Genomic DNA, 24,806 nt, shown 5'->3' on the forward strand with positions numbered 1-24,806 from the left:
ACTCCTTAAGGTGAACAACACATCATGTGTTCATCACTCCTTAAGGTGAACAACACATCATGTGTTCATCACTCCTTAAAGTGAACAACACATCATGTGTTCATCACTCCTTAAGGTGAACAACACATCATGTGTTCATCACTCCTTAAGGTGAACAACACATCATGTGTTCATCACTCCTTAAAGTGAACAACACATCATGTGTTCATCACTCCTTAAGGTGAACAACACATCATGTGTTCATCACTCTTTAAAGTGAACAACACATCATGTGTTCATCACTCTTTAAGGTGAACAACATATGTGTTCATCACTCCTTAAGGTGAACAACACATCATGTGTTCATCACTCCTTAAGGTGAACAACACATCATGTGTTCATCACTCCTTAAAGTGAACAACACATCATGTGTTCATCACTCCTTAAGGTGAACAACACATCATGTGTTCATCACTCCTTAAAGTGAACAACACATCATGTGTTCATCACTCTTTAAGGTGAACAACACATGTGTTCATCACTCCTTAAGGTGAACAACACATCATGTGTTCATCACTCCTTAAGGTGAACAACACATCATGTGTTCATCACTCCTTAAAGTGAACAACACATCATGTGTTCATCACTCTTTAAGGTGAACAACACATAATGTGTTCATCACTCCTTAAGGTGAACAACACATAATGTGTTCATCACTCCTTAAGGTGAACAACATATCATGTGTTCATCACTCCTTAAGGTGAACAACATATCATGTGTTCATCACTCCTTAAGGTGAACAACACATGTGTTCATCACTCCTTAAGGTGAACAACACATCATGTGTTCATCACTCCTTAAGGTGAACAACACATCATGTGTTCATCACTCCTTAAGGTGAACAACACATGTGTTCATCACTCCTTAAAGTGAACAACACATCATGTGTTCATCACTCCTTAAAGTGAACAACACATCATGTGTTCATCACTCCTTAAGGTGAACAACACATCATGTGTTCATCACTCCTTAAAGTGAACAACACATCATGTGTTCATCACTCCTTAAGGTGAACAACACATCATGTGTTCATCACTCCTTAAAGTGAACAACACATCATGTGTTCATCACTCTTTAAGGTGAACAACACATGTGTTCATCACTCCTTAAGGTGAACAACACATCATGTGTTCATCACTCCTTAAGGTGAACAACACATCATGTGTTCATCACTCCTTAAGGTGAACAACACATCATGTGTTCATCACTCCTTAAGGTGACCAACATATCATGTGTTCATCACTCCTTAAGGTGACCAACACATCATGTGTTCATCACTCCTTAAGGTGAACAACACATCATGTGTTCATCACTCCTTAAGGTGAACAACACATCATGTGTTCATCACTCCTTAAAGTGAACAACACATGTGTTCATCACTCCTTAAGGTGAACAACACATGTGTTCATCACTCCTTAAGGTGAACAACACATCATGTTGTTGATTTCCTTGTTTCCACATCTCATGTCAGGATGTTTAGTTGAAAGCAGCCATCTGATATCTGTGGCTGTTTGTTATGTAAAGTTGAAGTTATGTCACATTACAGAAGGAGTGCAGCGTGATGGGAACATTTCTGATATGTGTGACTCATCAGTCCACCCGGCTGTCCTCCTCCCTGCACTTCATGGGGATGAAGTGAGAAGCGATGTGCTCCCTCCTGGTCTTCTTCCCTCTCATTGGCCGGCCCTTCTGAGACAGAGCTATGAACATCTCTTTGCCATTTTTAGTCCACCTGGCAGACGAGTACGCGTTGAAATAGTTTTCTAGGAAAACCTCCTTGAAGTTGCAGTTTTCATTGTAGATCCTCTGTGGAGGCAAACGTGACACATGAATACAAAACATTCCTTATCGCCACTTCCTCTTCCTGATGGTTGGAGTTCTGAGAACAGAGCGCCACTTCTCACTGGGAACTAATACTACCTTGCCTTGCAGCTGTCCAGCCTTCGCCATCGAGATATAGAACTGGCTCTTCACACCTTTGATGGCCAGAACGCCGCCCTCAGACACGGTCCTGATCTCCAGGATACCTGTCAGAGGTGGACATGTTAGGAGAGGACATATAGACATGGTCCTGATCTCCAGGAGAGGACATGTAGACATGGTCCTGATCTCCAGGAGAGGACAGATAGACATGGTCCTGATCTCCAGGAGAGGACATGTAGACATGGTCCTGATCTCCAGGAGAGGACATGTAGACATGGTCCTGATCTACAGGAGAGGACATGTAGACATGGTCCTGATCTCCAGGAGAGGACATGTAGACATGGTCCTGATCTCCAGGAGAGGACAGATAGAGATGGTCCTGATCTCTAGGAGAGGACAGATAGACATGGTCCTGATCTACAGGAGAGGATAGATAGAGATGGTCCTGAGCTCCAGGAGAGGACATGTAGACATGGTCCTGATCTACAGGAGAGGACAGATAGACATGGTCCTGATCTCCAGGAGAGGATAGATAGACATGGTCCTGATCTACAGGAGAGGATAGATAGAGATGGTCCTGATCTACAGGAGAGGACAGATAGACATGGTCCTGATCTACAGGAGAGGACATGTAGACATGGTCCTGATCTCCAGGAGAGGACAGATAGACATGGTCCTGATCTCTAGGAGAGGACATGTAGACATGGTCCTGATCTCCAGGAGAGGACATGTAGACATGGTCCTGATCTCTAGGAGAGGACAGATAGACATGGTCCTGATCTACAGGAGAGGACATGTAGACATGGTCCTGATCTACAGGAGAGGACATGTAGACATGGTCCTGATCTACAGGAGAGGACATGTAGACATGGTCCTGATCTCCAGGAGAGGACATGTAGACATGGTCCTGATCTACAGGAGAGGACATGTAGACATGGTCCTGATCTCCAGGAGAGGACAGATAGACATGGTCCTGATCTCCAGGAGAGGACAGATAGACATGGTCCTAATCTCCAGGAGAGGACATGTAGACATGGTCCTGATCTACAGGAGAGGACATGTAGACATGGCCCTGATCTCCAGGAGAGGACATGTAGACATGGTCCTGATCTCCAGGAGAGGACAGATAGACATGGTCCTGATCTCCAGGAGAGGACATGTAGACATGGTCCTGATCTACAGGAGAGGACAGATAGACATGGTCCTGATCTCCAGGAGAGGATAGATAGACATGGTCCTGATCTACAGGAGAGGACATGTAGACATGGTCCTGATCTACAGGAGAGGACATGTAGACATGGTCCTGATCTCCAGGAGAGGACAGATAGACATGGTCCTGATCTACAGGAGAGGACATGTAGACATGGTCCTGATCTACAGGAGAGGATAGATAGAGATGGTCCTGATCTACAGGAGAGGACATGTAGACATGGTCCTGATCTCCAGGAGAGGACAGATAGACATGGTCCTGATCTACAGGAGAGGACATGTAGACATAGTCCTGATCTACAGGAGAGGATAGATAGAGATGGTCCTGATCTACAGGAGAGGACATGTAGACATGGTCCTGATCTACAGGAGAGGACAGATAGAGATGGTCCTGATCTACAGGAGAGGACATGTAGACATGGTCCTGATCTACAGAAGAGGACAGAGAGATGGTCCTGATCTACAGGAGAGGACATGTAGACATGGTCCTGATCTACAGGAGAGGACATGTAGACATGGTCCTGATCTACAGGAGAGGACAGATAGACATGGTCCTGATCTCCAGGAGAGGACATGTAGACATGGTCCTGATCTACAGGAGAGGACAGATAGACATGGTCCTGATCTACAGGAGAGGATAGATAGACATGGTCCTGATCTACAGGAGAGGATAGATAGAGATGGTCCTGATCTACAGGAGAGGACAGATAGACATGGTCCTGATCTACAGGAGAGGACATGTAGACATGGTCCTGATCTCCAGGAGAGGACAGATAGACATGGTTCTGATCTACAGGAGAGGACAGATAGACATGGTCCTGATCTACAGGAGAGGACATGTAGACATGGTCCTGATCTACAGGAGAGGACAGATAGACATGGTCCTGATCTACAGGAGAGGATAGATAGACATGGTCCTGATCTACAGGAGAGGATAGATAGAGATGGTCCTGATCTACAGGAGAGGACAGATAGACATGGTCCTGATCTACAGGAGAGGACATGTAGACATGGTCCTGATCTACAGGAGAGGACATGTAGACATGGTCCTGATCTCCAGGAGAGGACATGTAGACATGGTCCTGATCTACAGGAGAGGACATGTAGACATGGTCCTGATCTCCAGGAGAGGACAGATAGACATGGTCCTGATCTCCAGGAGAGGACATGTAGACATGGTCCTGATCTACAGGAGAGGACATGTAGACATGGTCCTGATCTCCAGGAGAGGACATGTAGACATGGTCCTGATCTCCAGGAGAGGACATGTAGACATGGTCCTGATCTCCAGGAGAGGACAGATAGACATGGTCCTGATCTACAGGAGAGGACAGATAGACATGGTCCTGATCTCCAGGAGAGGATAGATAGACATGGTCCTGATCTACAGGAGAGGACATGTAGACATGGTCCTGATCTACAGGAGAGGACATGTAGACATGGTCCTGATCTCCAGGAGAGGACAGATAGACATGGTCCTGATCTACAGGAGAGGACATGTAGACATGGTCCTGATCTACAGGAGAGGATAGATAGACATGGTCCTGATCTACAGGAGAGGACATGTAGACATGGTCCTGATCTCCAGGAGAGGACAGATAGACATGGTCCTGATCTACAGGAGAGGACATGTAGACATAGTCCTGATCTACAGGAGAGGATAGATAGAGATGGTCCTGATCTACAGGAGAGGACATGTAGACATGGTCCTGATCTATAGGAGAGGACAGATAGAGATGGTCCTGATCTACAGGAGAGGACATGTAGACATGGTCCTGATCTACAGAAGAGGACAGAGAGATGGTCCTGATCTACAGGAGAGGACATGTAGACATGGTCCTGATCTACAGGAGAGGACATGTAGACATGGTCCTGATCTACAGGAGAGGACAGATAGACATGGTCCTGATCTCCAGAAGAGGACATGTAGACATGGTCCTGATCTACAGGAGAGGACAGATAGACATGGTCCTGATCTACAGGAGAGGATAGATAGACATGGTCCTGATCTACAGGAGAGGATAGATAGAGATGGTCCTGATCTACAGGAGAGGACAGATAGATATGGTCCTGATCTACAGGAGAGGACATGTAGACATGGTCCTGATCTCCAGGAGAGGACAGATAGACATGGTTCTGATCTACAGGAGAGGACAGATAGACATGGTCCTGATCTACAGGAGAGGACATGTAGACATGGTCCTGATCTACAGGAGAGGACAGATAGACATGGTCCTGATCTACAGGAGAGGATAGATAGACATGGTCCTGATCTACAGGAGAGGATAGATAGAGATGGTCCTGATCTACAGGAGAGGACAGATAGACATGGTCCTGATCTACAGGAGAGGACATGTAGACATGGTCCTGATCTACAGGAGAGGACATGTAGACATGGTCCTGATCTACAGGAGAGGACATGTAGACATGGTCCTGATCTCCAGGAGAGGACATGTAGACATGGTCCTGATCTACAGGAGAGGACATGTAGACATGGTCCTGATCTCCAGGAGAGGACAGATAGACATGGTCCTGATCTCCAGGAGAGGACATGTAGACATGGTCCTGATCTACAGGAGAGGACATGTAGACATGGTCCTGATCTCCAGGAGAGGACATGTAGACATGGTCCTGATCTCCAGGAGAGGACAGATAGACATGGTCCTGATCTCCAGGAGAGGACATGTAGACATGGTCCTGATCTACAGGAGAGGACAGATAGACATGGTCCTGATCTCCAGGAGAGGATAGATAGACATGGTCCTGATCTACAGGAGAGGACATGTAGACATGGTCCTGATCTACAGGAGAGGACATGTAGACATGGTCCTGATCTCCAGGAGAGGACAGATAGACATGGTCCTGATCTACAGGAGAGGACATGTAGACATGGTCCTGATCTACAGGAGAGGATAGATAGAGATGGTCCTGATCTACAGGAGAGGACATGTAGACATGGTCCTGATCTACAGGAGAGGACATGTAGACATGGTCCTGATCTCCAGGAGAGGACAGATAGACATGGTCCTGATCTACAGGAGAGGACATGTAGACATGGTCCTGATCTACAGGAGAGGATAGATAGAGATGGTCCTGATCTACAGGAGAGGACATGTAGACATGGTCCTGATCTACAGGAGAGGACAGATAGAGATGGTCCTGATCTACAGGAGAGGACATGTAGACATGGTCCTGATCTACAGAAGAGGACAGATAGAGATGGTCCTGATCTACAGGAGAGGACATGTAGACATGGTCCTGATCTACAGGAGAGGACATGTAGACATGGTCCTGATCTACAGGAGAGGACAGATAGACATGGTCCTGATCTCCAGGAGAGGACATGTAGACATGGTCCTGATCTACAGGAGAGGACAGATAGACATGGTCCTGATCTACAGGAGAGGATAGATAGACATGGTCCTGATCTACAGGAGAGGATAGATAGAGATGGTCCTGATCTACAGGAGAGGACAGATAGACATGGTCCTGATCTACAGGAGAGGACATGTAGACATGGTCCTGATCTCCAGGAGAGGACAGATAGACATGGTTCTGATCTACAGGAGAGGACAGATAGACATGGTCCTGATCTACAGGAGAGGACATGTAGACATGGTCCTGATCTCCAGGAGAGGACAGATAGACATGGTCCTGATCTACAGGAGAGGACAGATAGACATGGTCCTGATCTACAGGAGAGAATAGATAGAGATGGTCCTGATCTACAGGAGAGGACATGTAGACATGGTCCTGATCTACAGAAGAGGACATGTAGACATGGTCCTGATCTACAGAAGAGGATATATAGAGATGGTCCTGATCTACAGGAGAGGACATGTAGACATGGTCCTGATCTACAGGAGAGGACATGTAGACATGGTCATGATCTACAGGAGAGGACAGATAGAGATGGTCCTGATCTCTAGGAGAGGACATGTAGACATGGTCCTGATCTACAGTGTTAGGTTAGGTTGGGTTGGGTTGGGTTTGGTTGGCTTGGGTTAGGTTGGGTTAGGTTGGCTTAGGTTGGGTTAGGTTAGGTTGGGTTGGGTTAGGTTGGGTTGGGTTGGCTTAGGTTGGGTTAGACGAGGTTGTGTTAGGGTTGTGTTCGGTTAGGTTGGGTTGTGTTAGGGTTGGGTTGGGTTGGGTTGGGTTAGAGTTGGGTTAGGTTGGGTTGGGTTAGGTTGGGTTAGGCTGGGTTAGAACGACCTCCTCCAGGAGTTTTGCATGCTACAAAGTCTTCAAGGGTTAGGGTTAGGGTTAGTTCGTCTGAGGGAGAGTTTGTGACTCCTCATTATTTGTGTATATGGATACTCTTCTTGGAAAATATACCCAGAGACATTATTTTGATTCTTAATTGAAACATGTTGTGTTTGAAGGTATAATTATAAGGAATCATAAGACTTGAACTAACCCTAACCCCAGTAAAACTAAGATTAGCATGACAATATGCACCAACACACACCTGATCATACATGTCCATGTCAACGTTTACATATTGCAGAAATTATTTCATTTAACAGGCAGAGAAAAAAGTGAATAACTCTGAAAGACTGGGCTGATCACATGATGCCCGAACCCTAACCCCGAACCCTTACCCCCGAACCCTAACCCCGAACCCTAACCATAAACTTCATTCATAAAATCTCTTCCGTTAGTCAGCTGAAGCTCGACCGTCACAAACATGTGTCTGTGGCGAGGGTTCTCCAGGAGGACCCGTCAGGTGTGTGTGGCAGCAGTCTGCTGGTGATGAAGCGTTGATGTTTTTGTGGCGTTAGCCTAACCCTAACCCTAACCCAACTTGTAGACGTCAGACACGACGAAACAAGGTTCGGTAAAGGTGGAAAGATATTCACAGATTGGGTCTGTTGCTATGACAACAGACAAACACACGGGGACGATGTTCTCCCGGCTACTGAAACGCGATCCACAAGGTTTGGAGGCTGTGACGATGTTGTGCTCACTGTTTCTATCTCTTCACGTGTTCTCCAAGCAGCTGGAGGCAGCACTGTCTCCTCAGTAATGTTCAGGGTTCCTCACAGCAGCCTGAACATTATTGAGGAGACAGTCCTCCAGCACCTTATTTCTTCAATGATGATCATTCTAGACAAGTGATGTCTGGCAAGTTGTTTTTTAATAACTTTCATCCCCTCTTGTCTTCAGATCCGTATCTGCATGGGACCATCTCCATGTCCTCTCGTCTGATGGCGTAGTGGACACAGTCTTGTCACAGCGGGCGGAGGTCTCATCGGTATTCACTAGAAGCTACTCCACTGTGTTCCAGTCCTCATGCTGGGCTCCACAAGTTGTTTATCTGGTTGTTGTTGTTGTTGTTGTTGAACACAACTTACTTCTTTCAATGATTACATCACATTTCTGCTAAACAAAATGTTTCAGCACTGCCAAAGCCGTCCACTTCAGTGGGAACACAACCCTGTGTTAGTCATGGACTGTTGTCTGGACATCTTTTATGCAACATGCGTTTGTTTGCTTTCCATGATTTGTTCACACATTAGGAACAAGGTTGTCACGGAGACGGTTGTGATACCCAAAACACGCTTACTCGTATCTTAAGAAACCTTTTCTAAAGCAATATCAGTGGAACACATTCCAGTGAGAGAAGCTTCCAAGAGACAACACCATCTTGAAATGGGAAGCCATGTGTTGCCCGATGAGCTCCCTGGAGCTTCTTCTTCTGCTTGTGTCAAACAAAAGAAAGAAAAGCTCTCGTGCTTCAAGACTTCAGGCTTCTTCCTCTCTGCAGCCAACAAAGTGTGACTCACTGGTTCATGACGTCTGCCTGCAGGTCTCTTCAGGGCTTATTGGGGAGCTCGCTTTGTGCTTTTAGCGTGCGACTGCCAGCCGCATGTGGGCGGGTCCTTTTCTGTCTCATGTTGGCAGCTCAACCATCTTCTTTCGGCATTTCCCCGTCAAGCCAACATTCCAGCCACAGCCACACTGGCAGGAGGACACGGTAACACTTCAAACCGAGATGCCCGGTGCTGAGCGTTGGCTCCGGCCACTCGAACACCTCGGTGTGCCTGTTGCTAACCACAGGTCCCAACAGAAGGTCAATATCAGACATTCCATTCCTCATATTCAGGCCAATTCTTTGTCCGGGTTCTAAATCAGGCTGAACACATGTGAGTCGGGGCCAGGTCTCCGTTCACTTCATCACCGCCTGTGTTATGGTGTAACGAGCCAGATCCCCAACCTGCTTCCCTTGACCTCACGGTGCGGCTCCAACTCTTTGATTACACCGGGGAGGCCTTCACCATGGAGGCTTTCACCATGGAGGCCTTCACCGGGGACGCCTTCACCGTGGAGGCCTTCACCGGGGAGGCCTTCACCGGGGAGGCCTTCACCATGGAGGCTTTCACCATGGAGGCCTTCACCGGGGAGGCCTTCACCGTGGAGGCCTTCACCGGGGAGGCCTTCACCATGGAGGCTTTCACCATGGAGGCCTTCACCGGGGACGCCTTCACCGGGGAGGCCTTCACCGTGGAGGCCTTCACCGGGGAGGCCTTCAGCATGGAGGCCTTCACCGTGGAGGCCTTCACCATGGAGGCCTTCACCGGGGAGGCCTTCACCGGGGAGGCCTTCACCGTGGAGGCCTTCACCGGGGACGCCTTCACCGGGGACGCCTTCACCGGGGAGGCCTTCACCGTGGAGGCCTTCACCATGGAGGCCTTCACCGGGGAGGCCTTCACCGGGGAGGCCTTCACCGTGGAGGCCTTCACCGTGGAGGCCTTCACCGGGGAGGCCTTCACCGTGGAGGCCTTCACCGGGGAGGCCTTCACCGGGGAGGCCTTCACCGTGGAGGCCTTCACCGGGGAGGCCTTCACCATGGAGGCCTTCACCGGGGAGGCCTTCACCATGGAGGCCTTCACCGGGGAGGCCTTCACCATGGAGGCCTTCACCGGGGAGGCCTTCACCGGAGAGGCCTTCACCGGGGAGGCCTTCACCGTGGAGGCCTTCACCATGGAGGCCTTCACCGGGGAGGCCTTCACCGTGGAGGCCTTCACCGGGGAGGCCTTCACCGGGGAGGCCTTCACCATGGAGGCCTTCACCGGGGAGGCCTTCACCGTGGAGGCCTTCACCGGGGAGGCCTTCACCGGAGAGGCCTTCACCGGGGAGGCCTTCACCGTGGAGGCCTTCACCGGGGAGGCCTTCACCGGAGAGGCCTTCACCGGGGAGGCCTTCACCGTGGAGGCCTTCACCGGGGAGGCCTTCACCGGGGAGGCCTTCACCATGGAGGCCTTCACCGGGGAGGCCTTCACCATGGAGGCCTTCACCGTGGAGGCCTTCACCGGGGAGGCCTTCACCATGGAGGCCTTCACCGGGGAGGCCTTCACCATGGAGGCCTTCACCGGGGAGGCCTTCACCGGGGAGGCCTTCACCATGGAGGCCTTCACCGGGGAGGCCTTCACCATGGAGGCCTTCACCGGGGAGGCCTTCACCGGGGAGGCCTTCACCGTGGAGGCATTCACCGGGGAGGCCTTCACCATGGAGGCTTCACCGGGAGGCCTTCACCGTGGAGGCCTTCACCGGGGAGGCCTTCACCGTGGAGGCCTTCGCCGGGGAGGCCTTCGCCGGGGAGGCCTTCGCCGGGGAGGCCTTCGCCGGGGAGGCCTTCACCGTGGAGGCCTTCACCGGGGAGGCCTTCACCGGGGAGGCCTTCACCATGGAGGCATTCACCGGGCAGGCCTTCGCCGTGGAGGCCTTCGCCGGGGAGGCCTTCGCCGGGGAGGCCTTCACCGTGGAGGCCTTCACCGGGGAGGCCTTCACCGTGGAGGCCTTCACCGGGGAGGCCTTCACCGGGGAGGCCTTCACCGGGGAGGCCTTCACCATGGAGGCCTTCACCGGGGAGGCCTTCACCGGGGAGGCCTTCACCATGGAGGCCTTCACCGGGGAGGCCTTCACCAGGGAGGCCTTCACCATGGAGGCCTTCACCGGGGAGGCCTTCACCGTGGAGGCCTTCACCGGGGAGGCCTTCACCGTGGAGGCCTTCACCGGGGAGGCCTTCACCGTGGAGGCCTTCACCGGGGAGGCCTTCACCGTGGAGGCCTTCACCGGGGAGGCCTTCACCGGGGAGGCCTTCACCATGGAGGCCTTCACCATGGAGACCTTCACCGTGGATTCCTTCACCGGGGAGGCCTTCACCGGGGAGGCCTTCACCATGGAGGCCTTCACCGGGGAGGCCTTCACCGGGGAGGCCTTCACCGGGGAGGCCTTCACCATGGAGGCCTTCACCGGGGAGGCCTTCACCGGGGAGGCCTTCACCGTGGAGGCCTTCACCGGGGAGGCCTTCACCATGGAGGCCTTCACCATGGAGGCCTTCACCATGGAGGCCTTCACCGGGGAGGCCTTCACCATGGAGGCCTTCACCGGGGAGGCCTTCACCATGGAGGCCTTCACCATGGAGGCCTTCACCGGGGAGGCCTTCACCGGGGAGGCCTTCACCGGGGAGGCCTTCACCATGGAGGCCTTCACCATGGAGGCCTTCACCATGGAGGCCTTCACCGGGGAGCCTGCTCACTGACTCACTGGAAACATCACAATGCCATGAATCACAACGTAGTTCACATTCACTCATGTATATTTCGGCACATAAGTGGCGTTCACCGGTGCAGAGGCAACATGGTGGTGCTTACTGTAGCAGTTGGTGGGGTCTTGAGTCCCGTTGATGTTGCCCAAGTCATCGATGGTGAGGAACCACTGCGTGCGGCTGAACAGCTGTCGGATGCGCACATCTCCTCCCTCCATGTAGTCGTAGTTCCTGGTGTGGCGCTCGTGTCTGGAGCAGTTCATGATGGCGGCGAGTTGCTCTGGAGTGCAGTCACTGTCGACCACGCACACACTGCCGAACAAGAAGACGGCGTGGAGGTACAGTCCCGAGAACAGGTTTTGAAGGTTCCATGTCAGCATCCATGTGTGCATTATAATACAATGCAGTGGGGGTCCATGAACAACATTCTTCAATGTGAGATGCGTGCGCTCGCCCTTAGCGACCCCTGATCCCGAACTGTTCCACCTGGGAGGTGACCTCCGGCCCTGTTCTCGCAGCAGGTATTCCTGGTGAGGGGAGGTTGTGGAGGAGACTTTGAGAAGCTGGGTGGGTTGGCTGAAGGTGGAGAGCGGTCTGACGACCTGTGATGATGTCTCTCTTTAGTCCTCAGTGACGGTCTCTGTTGGCTGCTCCATCCTCTTGAGACCAGAGTCCCACAAGCAACGACATAATCCACTTCAGGAAATGTTGTGCCGGATGTCTGGAGAAGAAAAGACGGCTTTGATTGTAGCTGATGCATTCGGACAATATCTCGTCACAGGTAGAGCTCACGGCTGTTTATTGAAGCAGCTTCAACACTCTGATCTGTTGGAGGAGTTGAGAGCGCTCCTCACCTTTCAAAGCTCTTTCAACACATGTCTGCTTTTCTGTGTTCATACAAATGTGTTTCGTATCATTTCCGCGGTGTATGTTGCCAAGCGTCTGTCTCCCTGTCATGAACTACTGCCCGATGCGTCCCCAGTGTGTGTCTGTAAGGTCCTCTGTATAAGGAACAATGCTGCTTGTCTTGTAAAAGTAGAAGAAGAACAAGCCGTAGACTTACATGCGCTCTGGGTGGTGCTGTCTTCGGAGAGAGGCTCGATCTGAAGCCGTCAGTTCCCACGGAGGTCTCCCTGACTCTGCATCTCCCACTGCTGCTGTGCACTGGGCTGAGATAAATGCCTCCCGCTGACCTCACTGGAGAGCAATTAGATCCCAGCCAGTCAGCTGTCCCTGGCGGTGCAGTGGAGAAACACCCTCTGCCTGTCTGGCTGCCACTCGCCCAGCGGACATGAGAGGGAGCTGTGCTGTGTGAGCAGACTCTCCTCGGTATGCACTCCTGAATACTTTGGGAACATGTGCATCACGGTCAGCCTCGCGGAGCTTACGACAGCCTCTCTTCCTTTTCCAAGAACTCCCCCGTGGCTAAATGGTTAGTGCTGTGTTTGTTATGGAGATGGTGACTCACATGAAGTGTTGCTTGATGCCCGATGACCAAGCTCCAAAGAATCTCTCCTGCTATCATTTCAAATGTCATAATTAATTAGCGGTTTTATTTAGCTGCACGGAATCATTGGTGAGGACGTTTTGACTCGAGTAAGAAAACCACTTCAAAGAAGCTCTTACGTGTTCTTCTGGGTGTCTTACGAGTGTAACAGTGGGAAGCAATACGTTATGTGTGGCAGGTATCATCCAAGGGGAGAAACACACACAACATGCCTCGTCATCCCGGTGTCAGGGGTCATGCACTTTTCGTGTTTGTATTTAAAGTCACAATTTATTGCCTTACATACCTTTCTCTGGACTCACGACTTTAAAAGTGTATCTGGGCCCTAATGACACGCTCCCCGTGGAGGTCAGAGCTGCAGACCCGAACCCTCTGGGGCCATAAAGACCTGATCCATTAGGTGTCACTCTGGTCCTCTGTCCCTTCGATCACCTCAGAGACACTTCTGGACGTCAGGAAACAGCCGTCACATCTCCCTCCAGGCCGGTGAAGGATATCAGAGCAGATGAGGGGATTCAAAGTCCTCAATGAGACGTTCTGTACGTCTGCTTCACAGGAAACACGTCGTCTGGCATCAGAGATGTGTTCCCACACAGGTGAGCTGCACTTCAGAAGCATTTTCCAGAACTCTCCATAAGTTGACCCCTTCTCATGGCGAAGGGTCTGTGGAGTCAGGGGCTCCTGGTCGGGTCCCTCGAGGAAAACTGCTTCCAGGAGAGAAGCCAGACCAGGCAATCCAAGACCCCTCTGAAGAGGCCTCAACAGAAGAGTGAACCAGGACGCTGGGGCTCTTCGTAGCTGGACCTGGTCTCGCTCAAAACCATGCGGGGTTTGGGTTGCAGTGCCATCTCCTTTGGGTGACAAGTGGGACTTCTGGAGGACTGACTCTTGGCTTCATGTCACTTCCATGGTGGGAAGGGCCGAGCTGAGGACCCCCCCGGGGGACTTGGGGCTGCACAGGATGAGGACAGGGAGCCCAGAGGTCGTCAACGAGGCTTCAGACTGTTTCACGTGTGTTGGTGCTCTCACTTCTTACCTGTGTGACCTCTGTGACCTTTGCTCTCACGGCGCATCAGATCACTTCTTGTTTGTGAAGTTGAGGAGTCTCGGAGATTCATGTCTAATCCTTCACCTTTGTACCATTTCACTGATGTCATAATTAGATGAGCATCTCATTCTAATCATGTGGGTATTCATTTCAATACGATGCTGAAGCTCTCCACCTTGTTTCCATAAAGCGTTGTCATGCCGACCGTCACTCAGGAGATGTTTAATATCTTTATGTATCTCTGAGTTACTAGAAGTTATGATGTTTCCACTATTACTGCAGAGACTCCTCCCACGGCAGGCAGGCAGGCAGGCAGGCAGGCAGGCAGGCAGGCAGGCAGGCAGGCAGGCAGGCAGGCAGGCAGGCAGGCAGGCAGGCGAGCGGGCGAGCAGGCAGGCGGGCAGGCAGGCGGGCAGGCGGGCAGGCGGGCGGGCAGGCGGGCGGGCGGGCAGGCGGGCGGGCGGGCGGGCGGGCGGGCAGGCGGGCGGGCAGGCAGGCGGGCGGGCGGGCAGGCGGGCGGGCAGGCGGGCAGGCAGGCGGGCAGGCAGGCGGGCGGGCAGGCGGGCGGGCGGGCGGGCAGGCGGGCAGGCGGGCGGGCAGGCGGGCAGGCGGGCGGGCAGGCGGGCAGGCTGGCAGGCAGGCAGGCGGGCAGTCAGGCGGGCGGGCAGGCAGGCAGGCAGGCAGGCAGGCAGGCAGGCAGGCGAGCGAGCGGGCAGGCAGGCAGGCGAGCGGGCGAGCAGGCAGGCGGGCAGGCAGGCAGGCAGGCAGGCGGGCGGGCGGGCGGGCGGGCAGGCGGGCGGGCGGGCGGGCGGGCGGGCAGGCAGGCAGGCGGGCGGGCGGGCAGGCGGGCGGGCAGGCAGGGCGGGCAGGCGGGCGGGCAGGCGGGCGGGCGGGCGGGCGGGCAGGCAGGCGGGCGGGCAGGCGGGCAGGCGGGCGGGCAGGCGGGCGGGCAGGCAGGCAGGCAGGCGAGCGAGCGGGCAGGCAGGCAGGCGAGCGGGCGGGCAGGCGGGCAGGCAGGCAGGCAGGCAGGCAGGCAGGCAGGCAGGCAGGCAGGCAGGCAGGCAGGCAGGCAGGCAGGCAGGCAGGCAGGCAGGCAGGCAGGCAGGCTTCACGTTGCTTTGAACAAAAGGATAGCACTGTAAACATGATATTCAGAGTGAGGCTTCCTATTGGTTGGCACTTCACCAGGAGTTCAGGAGGTGTCATAAACCATCTCCAGGTCGGCGTTGTATATCCCGAGAAGATGCTATCGCTCCAAAACATTATTTCAAGCTCGTGACCCCAGGAGCCTGAACTGCCTCTCTTTTGCACGAGGACACGTGTCCTTCATCGAGAAGACGTCACGAGGGTCAGATGAGACCGGCTGGCCAGAGGAGGAGAGCATGCGGTCGAGAGGAGTCCCACAGGGCCCACAATGTGCTTCCACTCAGCTCAGATGCTCTTGTACATCACAACTGAACAGTAGTAACTCAAAGAATGAACTCCAAACCCGTCTGCTTTCAATTTGGGCCCAGGGATCCCGCCAAGCCCGGCGGCCCAGAGACCACCCCTCAGCCCCGGTTTACCTCCGAGGTCCTCGGGCTGCAGGAACACCTGCCGGCTCCCCACAGAGGACACGGCTCACGGCTGGGGCAACAAGGTGTGTGTGGGAGGGGGGTCCACTAATTCCCCAGAGCCTTAATTGCTCGTGGAAAAAACCTACGAATACGTATTCTTGTATTTATGTACATAGAAAGGGAAACTGTGAAAAGTTTAAGTAAAAAGAAAAAGAATAAACATGCAACTTGCACAATTGGACTCCTTTGAGATCAAGATGTTCCACGAGGAACAGATAAAGATGTCTGTGCACCCGGGCCCCGAGATCTATGAGATGGCGCGGCTGTGTCCAGTCGCCGTCGCGGCAGCTCCGCGGAGATTGTGCGCTCTTTTAGTTTTTGTGTTTATTTTTAATATTTTCTTTGCCACAAACACATCGGCACTAACAACATACGACCGCAGCACACTTTTGGACATAAACTTTTGCGCAAAACAAGGGTTTTTGTCCACTTTTTCCATCGATCCAGCGTGGCCGGCGGAGATTGTACGAGCGAACCGCAACAACAACAGTGGAGCCGCTACTACGGGAGACGAGCGAAAACATCGAGGGATGCGGAGCGGAATTCGGAACAGACTGAGAGTTCAAGCCCACCGTCCACCTTTGCCCAGCATCCTTCTTGCTAACGTCCAGTCTCTGGAAAATAAGATGGATGATTTTAGGGCAAGGATCAGATTCCAACGGGACATGCGGATTGTAACATCTTTTGTCTGACGGAAACTTGGCTGAGCCCGCTGGTGCCGGATCGAGTCATATGCCCAACCGAGTCCTTCACTGTTTTCCGTGCAGACAGAACGGAAGAGTCTGGTAAATCTAAGGGTGGAGGGTCTGCTTCATGACGAACAACATGTGGTGCGACCCCAAGAACATTAAGACTCTTTCTCGTTCCTGCTCGCGAACCTGGAACATCTGACGATCTCATGCCGTCCATTCTACCTTCCCGGGAGTTCAGCTCGGTCATCACCACAGCCGTCTACATTCCACCACAAGCGGACACCGGCGTAGCACTATCGGACCTACATGATGTGTTATGTCGGCATCAGAACAAGTATCCCGACGGCTGTGGTGGTGGCTGGGGACTTTAACAAGGCAAACCTAAAAAGTCATGCCGAACTTTCACCAGCACATTACGTGTGCTACCAGAGGAAAGAACGTTGGACCACTGCTATCGCCATTCAAGAGAGGCTACAAGGCTGTCTCTCTCCTCCGTTAGGAAATCAGACCATGCCGCCATTTTTCTGCTTCCGGAGTATAAACAAAGGATCGCGCGGGAAGCGGTAGTGACGAGGAACGTAATGCGGTGGTCTGACCAATCAGAGGCTGAGCTACAAGACGCTCTGAGTATTGTCGACTGGGACATGATCCAATCCAGTTCCAGTGACGTCAGCGAGTTTTGCGGAAGTAGCAATGAGCCTCATAGCAACGCTAACGGACACCATCGTCCCCACGGTAAAAGTTAGGGACTTTCCTAACCAAAAGCCGTGGGTTGATAGATCCATCCGTGAAGCTGTGAACGCCCGTACTGCTGCCTATAACTCCGGTCTTGTATCCGGCAACATGGACGAGTACAAGGCAGCGGTCTATGGACTGAGGAGGGCGGTGAAGAAGGCCAAGAGGAAGTACCGAGACAGAGTGGAATCACAGATGGAGCAGCGCGACACCAGGCGCCTATGGCAGGGGCTACGGACTATCACAGACTACCAGAGCAGACCCCCTATGGTGAGTGCCGACGCATCCCTAGCGGACGACCTGAACTCATTTTATGCACGGTTTGAGGCTAGCAACAACAGCGCTAGCTCGCCGGCTAACAACAACACCGTTAAGCGTAGCGAGGTGAGTTCTACCGCTGGGGATGAACACACACTCTCTGTGACCGAGCACAGTGTGAGGAGGGCTCTGTTGAGGGTGAACACCAGGAAAGCTGCAGGTCCAGATGGCATATCTGGGCGAGTACTGAAGACCTGTGCTAACCAGCTAGCTCCAGTGTTCACCACAATATTCAACCTCTCCTGGCTGAGTCCGTGGTCCCCGCCTGCTTCAAGAGATCCACTATTGTCCCTGTGCCCAAGAATGCTTCTCCAGCATGTATGAATGACTACCGACCGGTGGCCCTCACCTCGGTGGTCATGAAATGCTTTGAGAGGCTGATAAAGGACTACATCTGCGCCTTCCTCCTTCCTCCATGGACCCGCTGCAGTTTGCTTATCGCCCAAACAGATCCACGGATGATGCTGTCTCCCAGGTACTGCACACCACACTCTCTCATCTGGACAGCCAGAGGGGGCTATGTGAGACTGCTGTTCATTGATTATAGTTCAGCTTTCACCACCATAGCCCCCCCCAGACTGGGCGGCAAGCTGACTGAGCTGGGACTGAACACGCCCCTGTGTGCTTGGATCCTGGACTTCCTGACCGCCAGGCCACAGGTGGTCAGGGTGGGCAGACACACCTGCAAATCCCTCACCCTGAACACAGGATCCCCCAGGGTTGCGTCCTCAGCCCCTACTGTACTCCCTGTACACACATGACTGTGTGGCCAGGTTCAGCTCAACACCATCATCAAGTTTGCGGATGACACAGTGGTGGTGGGCCTGATCTCCGACAACCGAGAAGGCCTACCTGGAGGAAGTTGCTGATCTGTCACTCTGGTGCCAGGACAACAGCCTCATCATGAATGTCACCAAAACTAAGGAGCTGATTGTGGACTTTAGGAGGGCACAACAACAGAGGACGTACTCACCACTGGGGATTAACGGGACTACTGTGGAGAGGGTGAGCGGGTATAAATACCTGGGAGTCCACATCACCGAGGATCTGACATGGTCAACAAACACAGACACTCTGGTGAGAAAGGCAAGGCAGCGCCTCTACCACCTCAGGCAGCTGAGGAAATTTAAAGTTTCCCAGAGGATCCTTCAGTCCTTCTACTCTGGAGCTGTAGAGGCGTCCTGACAGGAAGCATCACAGCCTGGTTTGGCAACTGCTCCGCTCAGGACAGGAAGGCTCTGCAGAGAGTAGTGCGTTCGGCTGAACGCACTATTGAACTTCACTCCCACCCTGCAGGACTTGTACACCAGGAGGTGCAGAACCAGAGCCGGCAGGATCATGAAGGATCCTCACCACCCCAACAACAGACTGTTTCAGCTGCTGCGGTCAGGCAGGCGCCTCCGTAGTCACGCTGCAAGAACAGAGAGACTGAGACGGAGTTTCTTTCCTCAGGCCATCAGGATTGTGAACTCCGACCTCACCAGGACCCCCACATAGACCCACACAACTGCCCCTCTTAGGCACACACACACACACACACACACACACACTTACTGTAAATATTGTGTTGTTGTTTTTTATTTGTAAATAGTGTGTACTTGTTGCCCTTGCACATTCCTGCTGAGCATTGCCACTTTCATTTCACTGCACACCCTGTGTGTGTATGTGACAAATAAAACATCTTGAATCTTGAATCTTGAATCTTTACAGACACGACGTCCTCAGCTCAGTGAGACACTGACACTGGAGTCACGGCATCCCCACAACGTCCCCACGGCGTCCCCACGACGTCCCCACAACATCCCCACGGCGTCCCCACAACGTCCCCACGGCGTCCCCACAACGTCCCCACGGCGTCCCCACGGCGGCCCCACAACGTCCCCACGGCGTCCCCACAACATCCCCACGGCGTCCCCACAACGTCCCCACGGCGTCCCCACAACGTCCCCACAACGTCCCCACGGCGTCCCCACAACGTCCCCACGGCGTCCCCACAATGTCCCCACCTTGAGGATCTGAGAACCATTATCCAGGAAGTCCAGAGGTCAGACGGGACAGGAGGTCACAGCTGAGCCTCACAAAGGCAGAGCGAGGAAGAGGAAGATGGAGGGAGGAGAACGGGGGAAGGGAGGGAGGTGAATGGGGGAAGGAGGGAGGCGAATGGGGGAAGGGAGGGAGGTGAATGGGGGAAGGAGGGAGGTGAATGGGGAAGGGAGGAGGTGAATGGGGAAGGAGGGAGGTGAATGGGGAAGGAGGGAGGTCAATGGGGAAGGAGGGAGGCGAATGGGGAAGGGAGGAGGTGAATGGGGAAGGAGGGAGGTCAATGGGGAAGGAGGGAGGCGAATGGGGAAGGAGGGAGGTGAATGGGGAAGGAGGGAGGCGAATGGGGAAGGAGGGAGGTGAATGGGGGAAGGGAGGGAGGTGAATGGGGGAAGGAGGGAGGCGAATGGGGGAAGGGAGGGAGGTGAATGGGGGAAGGAGGGAGGCGAATGGGGGAAGGGAGGGAGGCGAATGGGGAAGGAGGAGGTGAATGGGGAAGGAGGAGGTGAATGGGGGAAGGAGGGAGGCGAATGGGGGAAGGGAGGGAGGCGAATGGGGGAAGGGAGGGATCAGTTGTGAGATATCGTGCAAGAAGGAAATAAATCGAGAACAGAAGTTCAGAAGTTCCTGCGGAGACGTCTCAGTTACAGCCAGTTGGCCATGGCAGTCATGTGACATGGTGGACTGAGACGGTGATGTCATTCATGAGAGGTTTCCTTCATGCTGGTCTGACCCCATGTGGTTTCCTCCAGACACACACAGTCTCAGGTGAGACGGACTGGACTTATGCAGGTCTGAGTGGAACAGAAACACTTCAGGACAAGGTCAAATGTAAAAACACTAGAAACCACCATGTGAACAGAGACACTAGAGACACCAGGGACAGAGATAAAGACAAGACACCAGGGGAGGGGCTGAGAGTGAAGGGAATGAACCAATCAAGAGACAGGGGAGGGGCTGAGGAGACCCAGAGGAGGCCCAGAGGAGGGCGGTACACACACCCTGAACAGGAAGCGGGTCACACCCACTACGACCACATCAAGCTGCTGATTGGTTCATCTGGAGGCTGGTGTCTACATGCTGGTCTGTGATGCATCTTCAATGCGTTGCTGCTTCAGAGATGAGTTCACCGTAGGTCACATGGGGTCACATGCAGGGCTCCAGACTAACTTTTTTTACTAGGAGCACAGTGGCCCCTAACTTAAAATTTTAGGGGCGCAAGCAGAAAATTTAGGGGCGCACACTATAAATCGACTTGCAAAGTGTTCTTCTTTGGCAATGAAATACGCCGTGTTAAACTTCAATAGCAATTCGCAGGGCTCTCAAGTTTTGAAGACAGGCAAGAGTGACATTTCCATCAGCACCCCCCTCGCAGAACGCAATTTTCGGATATTAGTCAGTCGCGCGCAATTCCAGGATGCTTTATTTTCATTGGTTGCTGGATTGAATCTTACCCAGATACGGGTTGTTTTCTGATTGGCTATTGTGTAGACCATTTCTTTTTTTTGATTGGCTGATAAGTGGCTCCTCACAGCAGAACTCCAGGGGAGCGCTTGATTCCTCCATGGTGAGGGCAGCGCGGCTCATGTTTGCGCGCTGCGGCACATTAAAACATTAAATAGCCGAGAGTTTTTTTCAGCGTGATTATCCTGGAAATCAGACAAATCTACAGTCCCAATTGGGAGATATTTCAAATTAAAAGTCCTAAATGTTTAAAGCAGGGTGTCTACAGGAATAAACCAGTGAAATTTAAGACTTTTTAAGACCACGTCTAAATAAAATGTAAGACCTAACGTACGAAGGAAATACACATTAATCTAAATTAATTAATTCAAAGTAAACACACTGATGTCTGTTCAAAATTAACAGTATGGTGTAATGCAAAAGGATAACACAAATGTCATTGCTGTTGTAAATTATATTTATTAATACAACATTTTCAGAACATTTAGGTCCCATGAACAAATGTCTATAAAATCAAGTAAATATATTTTTAAAATACGTGCAACATAGTTCCTTTTGAACAAAAAAATCTATAAAATAACATAAATAACATTTCCAGCTGCTTTTAAAATGCAAATACATTTACATAATATAATGTGTGTGTGTGTGTGAGTGAGTGAGTGAGCAAGCGAGTGAGTTCTCATGTCTCTATGTGATGGGTGTGTGTCACAGGTTCAAACGTCTATTCCTGAGCTTTTGTGAATATACTAGGAAAACAATCCTTTTCAAACTGTATGAATACAAAAACTTCCAGTTGACATTTGGTCCATTCTCCTGGAAAAAAGAAAAAAAAGGCAGACATTAGCCAAACAACAGTCACCACATCTCTTCATGACACCACCACTTCAGATTAATGTCAGACTGGATCAATATGAATGAAAACTATTTTTACAAATTAAGCAACGTGTGTCATGATCTGGAGTTTGTGTCTAGTTTTGTGTCGTCTGTCTCCCTGTGATTGTCTGCCCTGGTCCTGATTGTTTCCTTCTGTGTGATTGCTGGCCCCGCCCTCATTGTGTCCACCTGTGTCTCGTTCCCCGTTGTCCAATCCTCTCACCTTGCCTGTGTATTTAAACCCTGTTCGTCTCATTCCCAGTGTGGCTTCGTACTGTTTGGTCCGCGTGTTTGTCCTCCTGTTAGTTGTTTAAGATTAAATATTCGTTTTTGCAGTAATGTCGGCGTTTGGGTCCTCTCTTGCTGCGACAACCGTGACCACACATGACAGAACGAAGCCACCAATAATGGACCCAGCCTTCAGTTACCGCTGCACGGTTCCTGCCTGGCCAGCTTACGCTCATGTTCTGCTCGAGGAGATGTGGGAGTCCCTCCGGGCCCTGGAGTCAATGACGACGGCTCCAGTCTCCAGTGTTCCGTCGCCGATTCCAGACCCCGAGGTTCCGGTTCTAGTCCCCGGTGTTCCGTCACCGGCTCCTGTCTCTGATGTTTCGGTTCTAGTCCCCGGTGTTCCGTCACCGGCTCCTGTCCCTGATGTTCCGGTTCCAGTCCCCGGTGTTCCGTCATCTCTTCCAGTCCCCGATGTACTGGTCCCCGGTGTTCCGTCGCCGGTTCCAGCCCCCGATGTTCCGGTTCCAGTCCACGATGTTCCGGTTCCAGTCCCCGGTGTTCCGTCACAGGCTCCAGACCCCGAGGTTCCAGTCCCCAGAGTTCCATCACCGGTTCCAGTCCACGATGTTCCGGTTCCAGTCCCCGGTGTTCCGTCACAGGCTCCAGACCCCGAGGTTCCAGTCCAAGAGGTTCCGGTTCCAGTCCCCGGTGTTCCGGCTCCTGTCCCCGATGTTCCAGTCCCCGGTGTTCCGCTGCTGGCTCCAGCCCCCGATGTTCCAGTCCCCGGTATTGCGCCTCCGTTCCGCCCGGCCCCGGTTCTCCCCATCCCGCCTCCGTCCCTGTCAGTCACAGTTCCCCGTGAGCCGTCCCGTCCAGCCCCGGTTCCCCATGAGCCGTCCCGTCCAGCCCCGGTTCCCCATGTCTCGTCGCCTGGTCCTGGTCCCACAGAGCCCCCATCCCCAGACCCCGGTACCCCTGGGACTTCCTCTCCTGAGCCCGGTCCCCTAGCTCCCCGCTCTTGTCCTCCGGCCCGCCCTCCAGAGCGCGCCCCTCGGCCTGGTGATCGTCCTGCGGCCCGCCCCCCGGACTGCTTCTGCAGCCTTGGACCCTCCTCCGGCTCCCCTCCACCACCCTTGTGGAACGCTTGGCCGTCTGGAATTCGTCCCTTGAGGGGGGGGTACTGTCATGATCTGGAGTTTATGTCTAGTTTTGTGTCGTCTGTCTCCCTGTGATTGGCTGCCCTGGTCCTGATTGTTTCCTTCTGTGTGATTGCTGGCCCCGCCCTCATTGTGTCCACCTGTGTCTCGTTCCCCGTTGTCCAATCCTCTCACCTTGCCTGTGTATTTAAACCCTGTTCGTCTCATTCCCAGTGTGGCTTCGTACTGTTTGGTCCGCGTGTTTGTCCTCCTGTTAGTTGTTTAAGATTAAATATTCGTTTTTGCAGTAATGTCGGCGGTTGGGTCCTCTCTTGCTGCGACAACCGTGACCACACATGACAACGTGAGCCATCCCTTGAGCCTAGTGAATACTATGTAGACATATTGACAGGTAAACACCACTCTACTACCATTCTAAAACTATTTTTAATTAGTCTAATGTGTAGTGCGCCTATCCATAGCTGTTATTAACTTGACACATGAGTAAAGCTTAACTATATGATACACATACTCATATACAAGAGGATAGTTAATACATATATATTTATGTGAGACTTACTTTGAGATGCTGAAGTAGGTCCTGGGCGGTGTCATGGCCCATGAGCTCCACAGGATCCTGACGGGACCTGGTCGTTTCACCAATAGCACACATGAAGTCCAGCTGTCTGCTCGCGGTGGTCTGGTCCAGAGTCTCGTGGAACAGAATGAAGAACGCACTGCAGCGTTGGTCTTCGGTGATGAGCTCTTTGTTGCACGGCGCTGGATTTCCTCCGGTGACCTCCAGCGTTGTAGTTGACGTCGTTGCCGGCGGCGGAGCAGGAGCTAGCGGCGGAGCAGGAGCTTGCGGCGGAGCAGGAGCTAGCGGCGGAGCAGCAGCTAGCCCCGCGGGCTGCTGGCGGCCTTCGCTAGTCTCTGTGCTTATTGCTCTGCACGTGAGATTCCACCGCTGGAAAGTCTCCCGACACACAACGCAGCTTCAGAAGCATTTCACCGACCGTGACCAGAAACACTCGTTCTTTTCAAGCCGTTGCTGAACTTGCATCCCCCCCGTTTCTAAAGTAGCCGATGCTTCACGTTGTAGGGGATGGGACCGAATACGCGGGGCCCCTTTAAGAGAAGGGGCGTGGCCCCGGTGACACCAGAGACACCGCAGAGCGACCGGAGCAAAATACGGACCTGGTGGAACAGATTGCCTCATATTCGTAATGACATGACACCCAAAAAATTTAAGACCAATCCAATCTGAATTTAAGACAATTTAAGACTTAAGGCCTTATTTTTAGGAAAAGCAATTTAAGACTTTTTAAGACTTTTTAATGCCCCGCGGACACCCTGGTTTAAAGAAATCGGTCATTTCTTTAATGTTGGAAGTCAAGATTGTCCTGAACACAGCTGCATCAGTC

General features: G+C 52.6%; 1 protein-coding gene and 1 long non-coding RNA gene across 2 annotated transcripts; both read right to left on the reverse strand.

Annotated features, from left to right (window-relative positions):
• Positions 1 to 1,385: 1,385 nt before the first annotated feature.
• Positions 1,386 to 13,020, reverse strand: fgf7 (fibroblast growth factor 7). Its single transcript, XM_056413048.1, has 4 exons — positions 12,786 to 13,020; positions 11,829 to 12,443; positions 1,960 to 2,066; positions 1,386 to 1,845 (listed from the first exon to the last, which is right to left on the reverse strand). Exons 2-4 carry the CDS (start codon positions 12,112 to 12,114, stop codon positions 1,630 to 1,632), a joined length of 609 nt encoding a protein of 202 aa, XP_056269023.1. The 5' UTR covers positions 12,115 to 12,443; positions 12,786 to 13,020; the 3' UTR covers positions 1,386 to 1,629.
• Positions 13,021 to 21,576: 8,556 nt separating this feature from the next.
• On the reverse strand, positions 21,577 to 24,355 carry LOC130192974 (uncharacterized). The gene is made up of 2 exons (XR_008831488.1): positions 23,963 to 24,355; positions 21,577 to 21,955 (listed from the first exon to the last, which is right to left on the reverse strand). It is a non-coding gene; the product is annotated as an uncharacterized LOC130192974 (long non-coding RNA).
• Positions 24,356 to 24,806: the final 451 nt, after the last annotated feature.

The sequence above is a fragment of the Pseudoliparis swirei genome, chromosome 4, assembly GCF_029220125.1.
Source record: "Pseudoliparis swirei isolate HS2019 ecotype Mariana Trench chromosome 4, NWPU_hadal_v1, whole genome shotgun sequence".
Taxonomy (NCBI): Eukaryota; Metazoa; Chordata; class Actinopteri; order Perciformes; family Liparidae; genus Pseudoliparis; species Pseudoliparis swirei.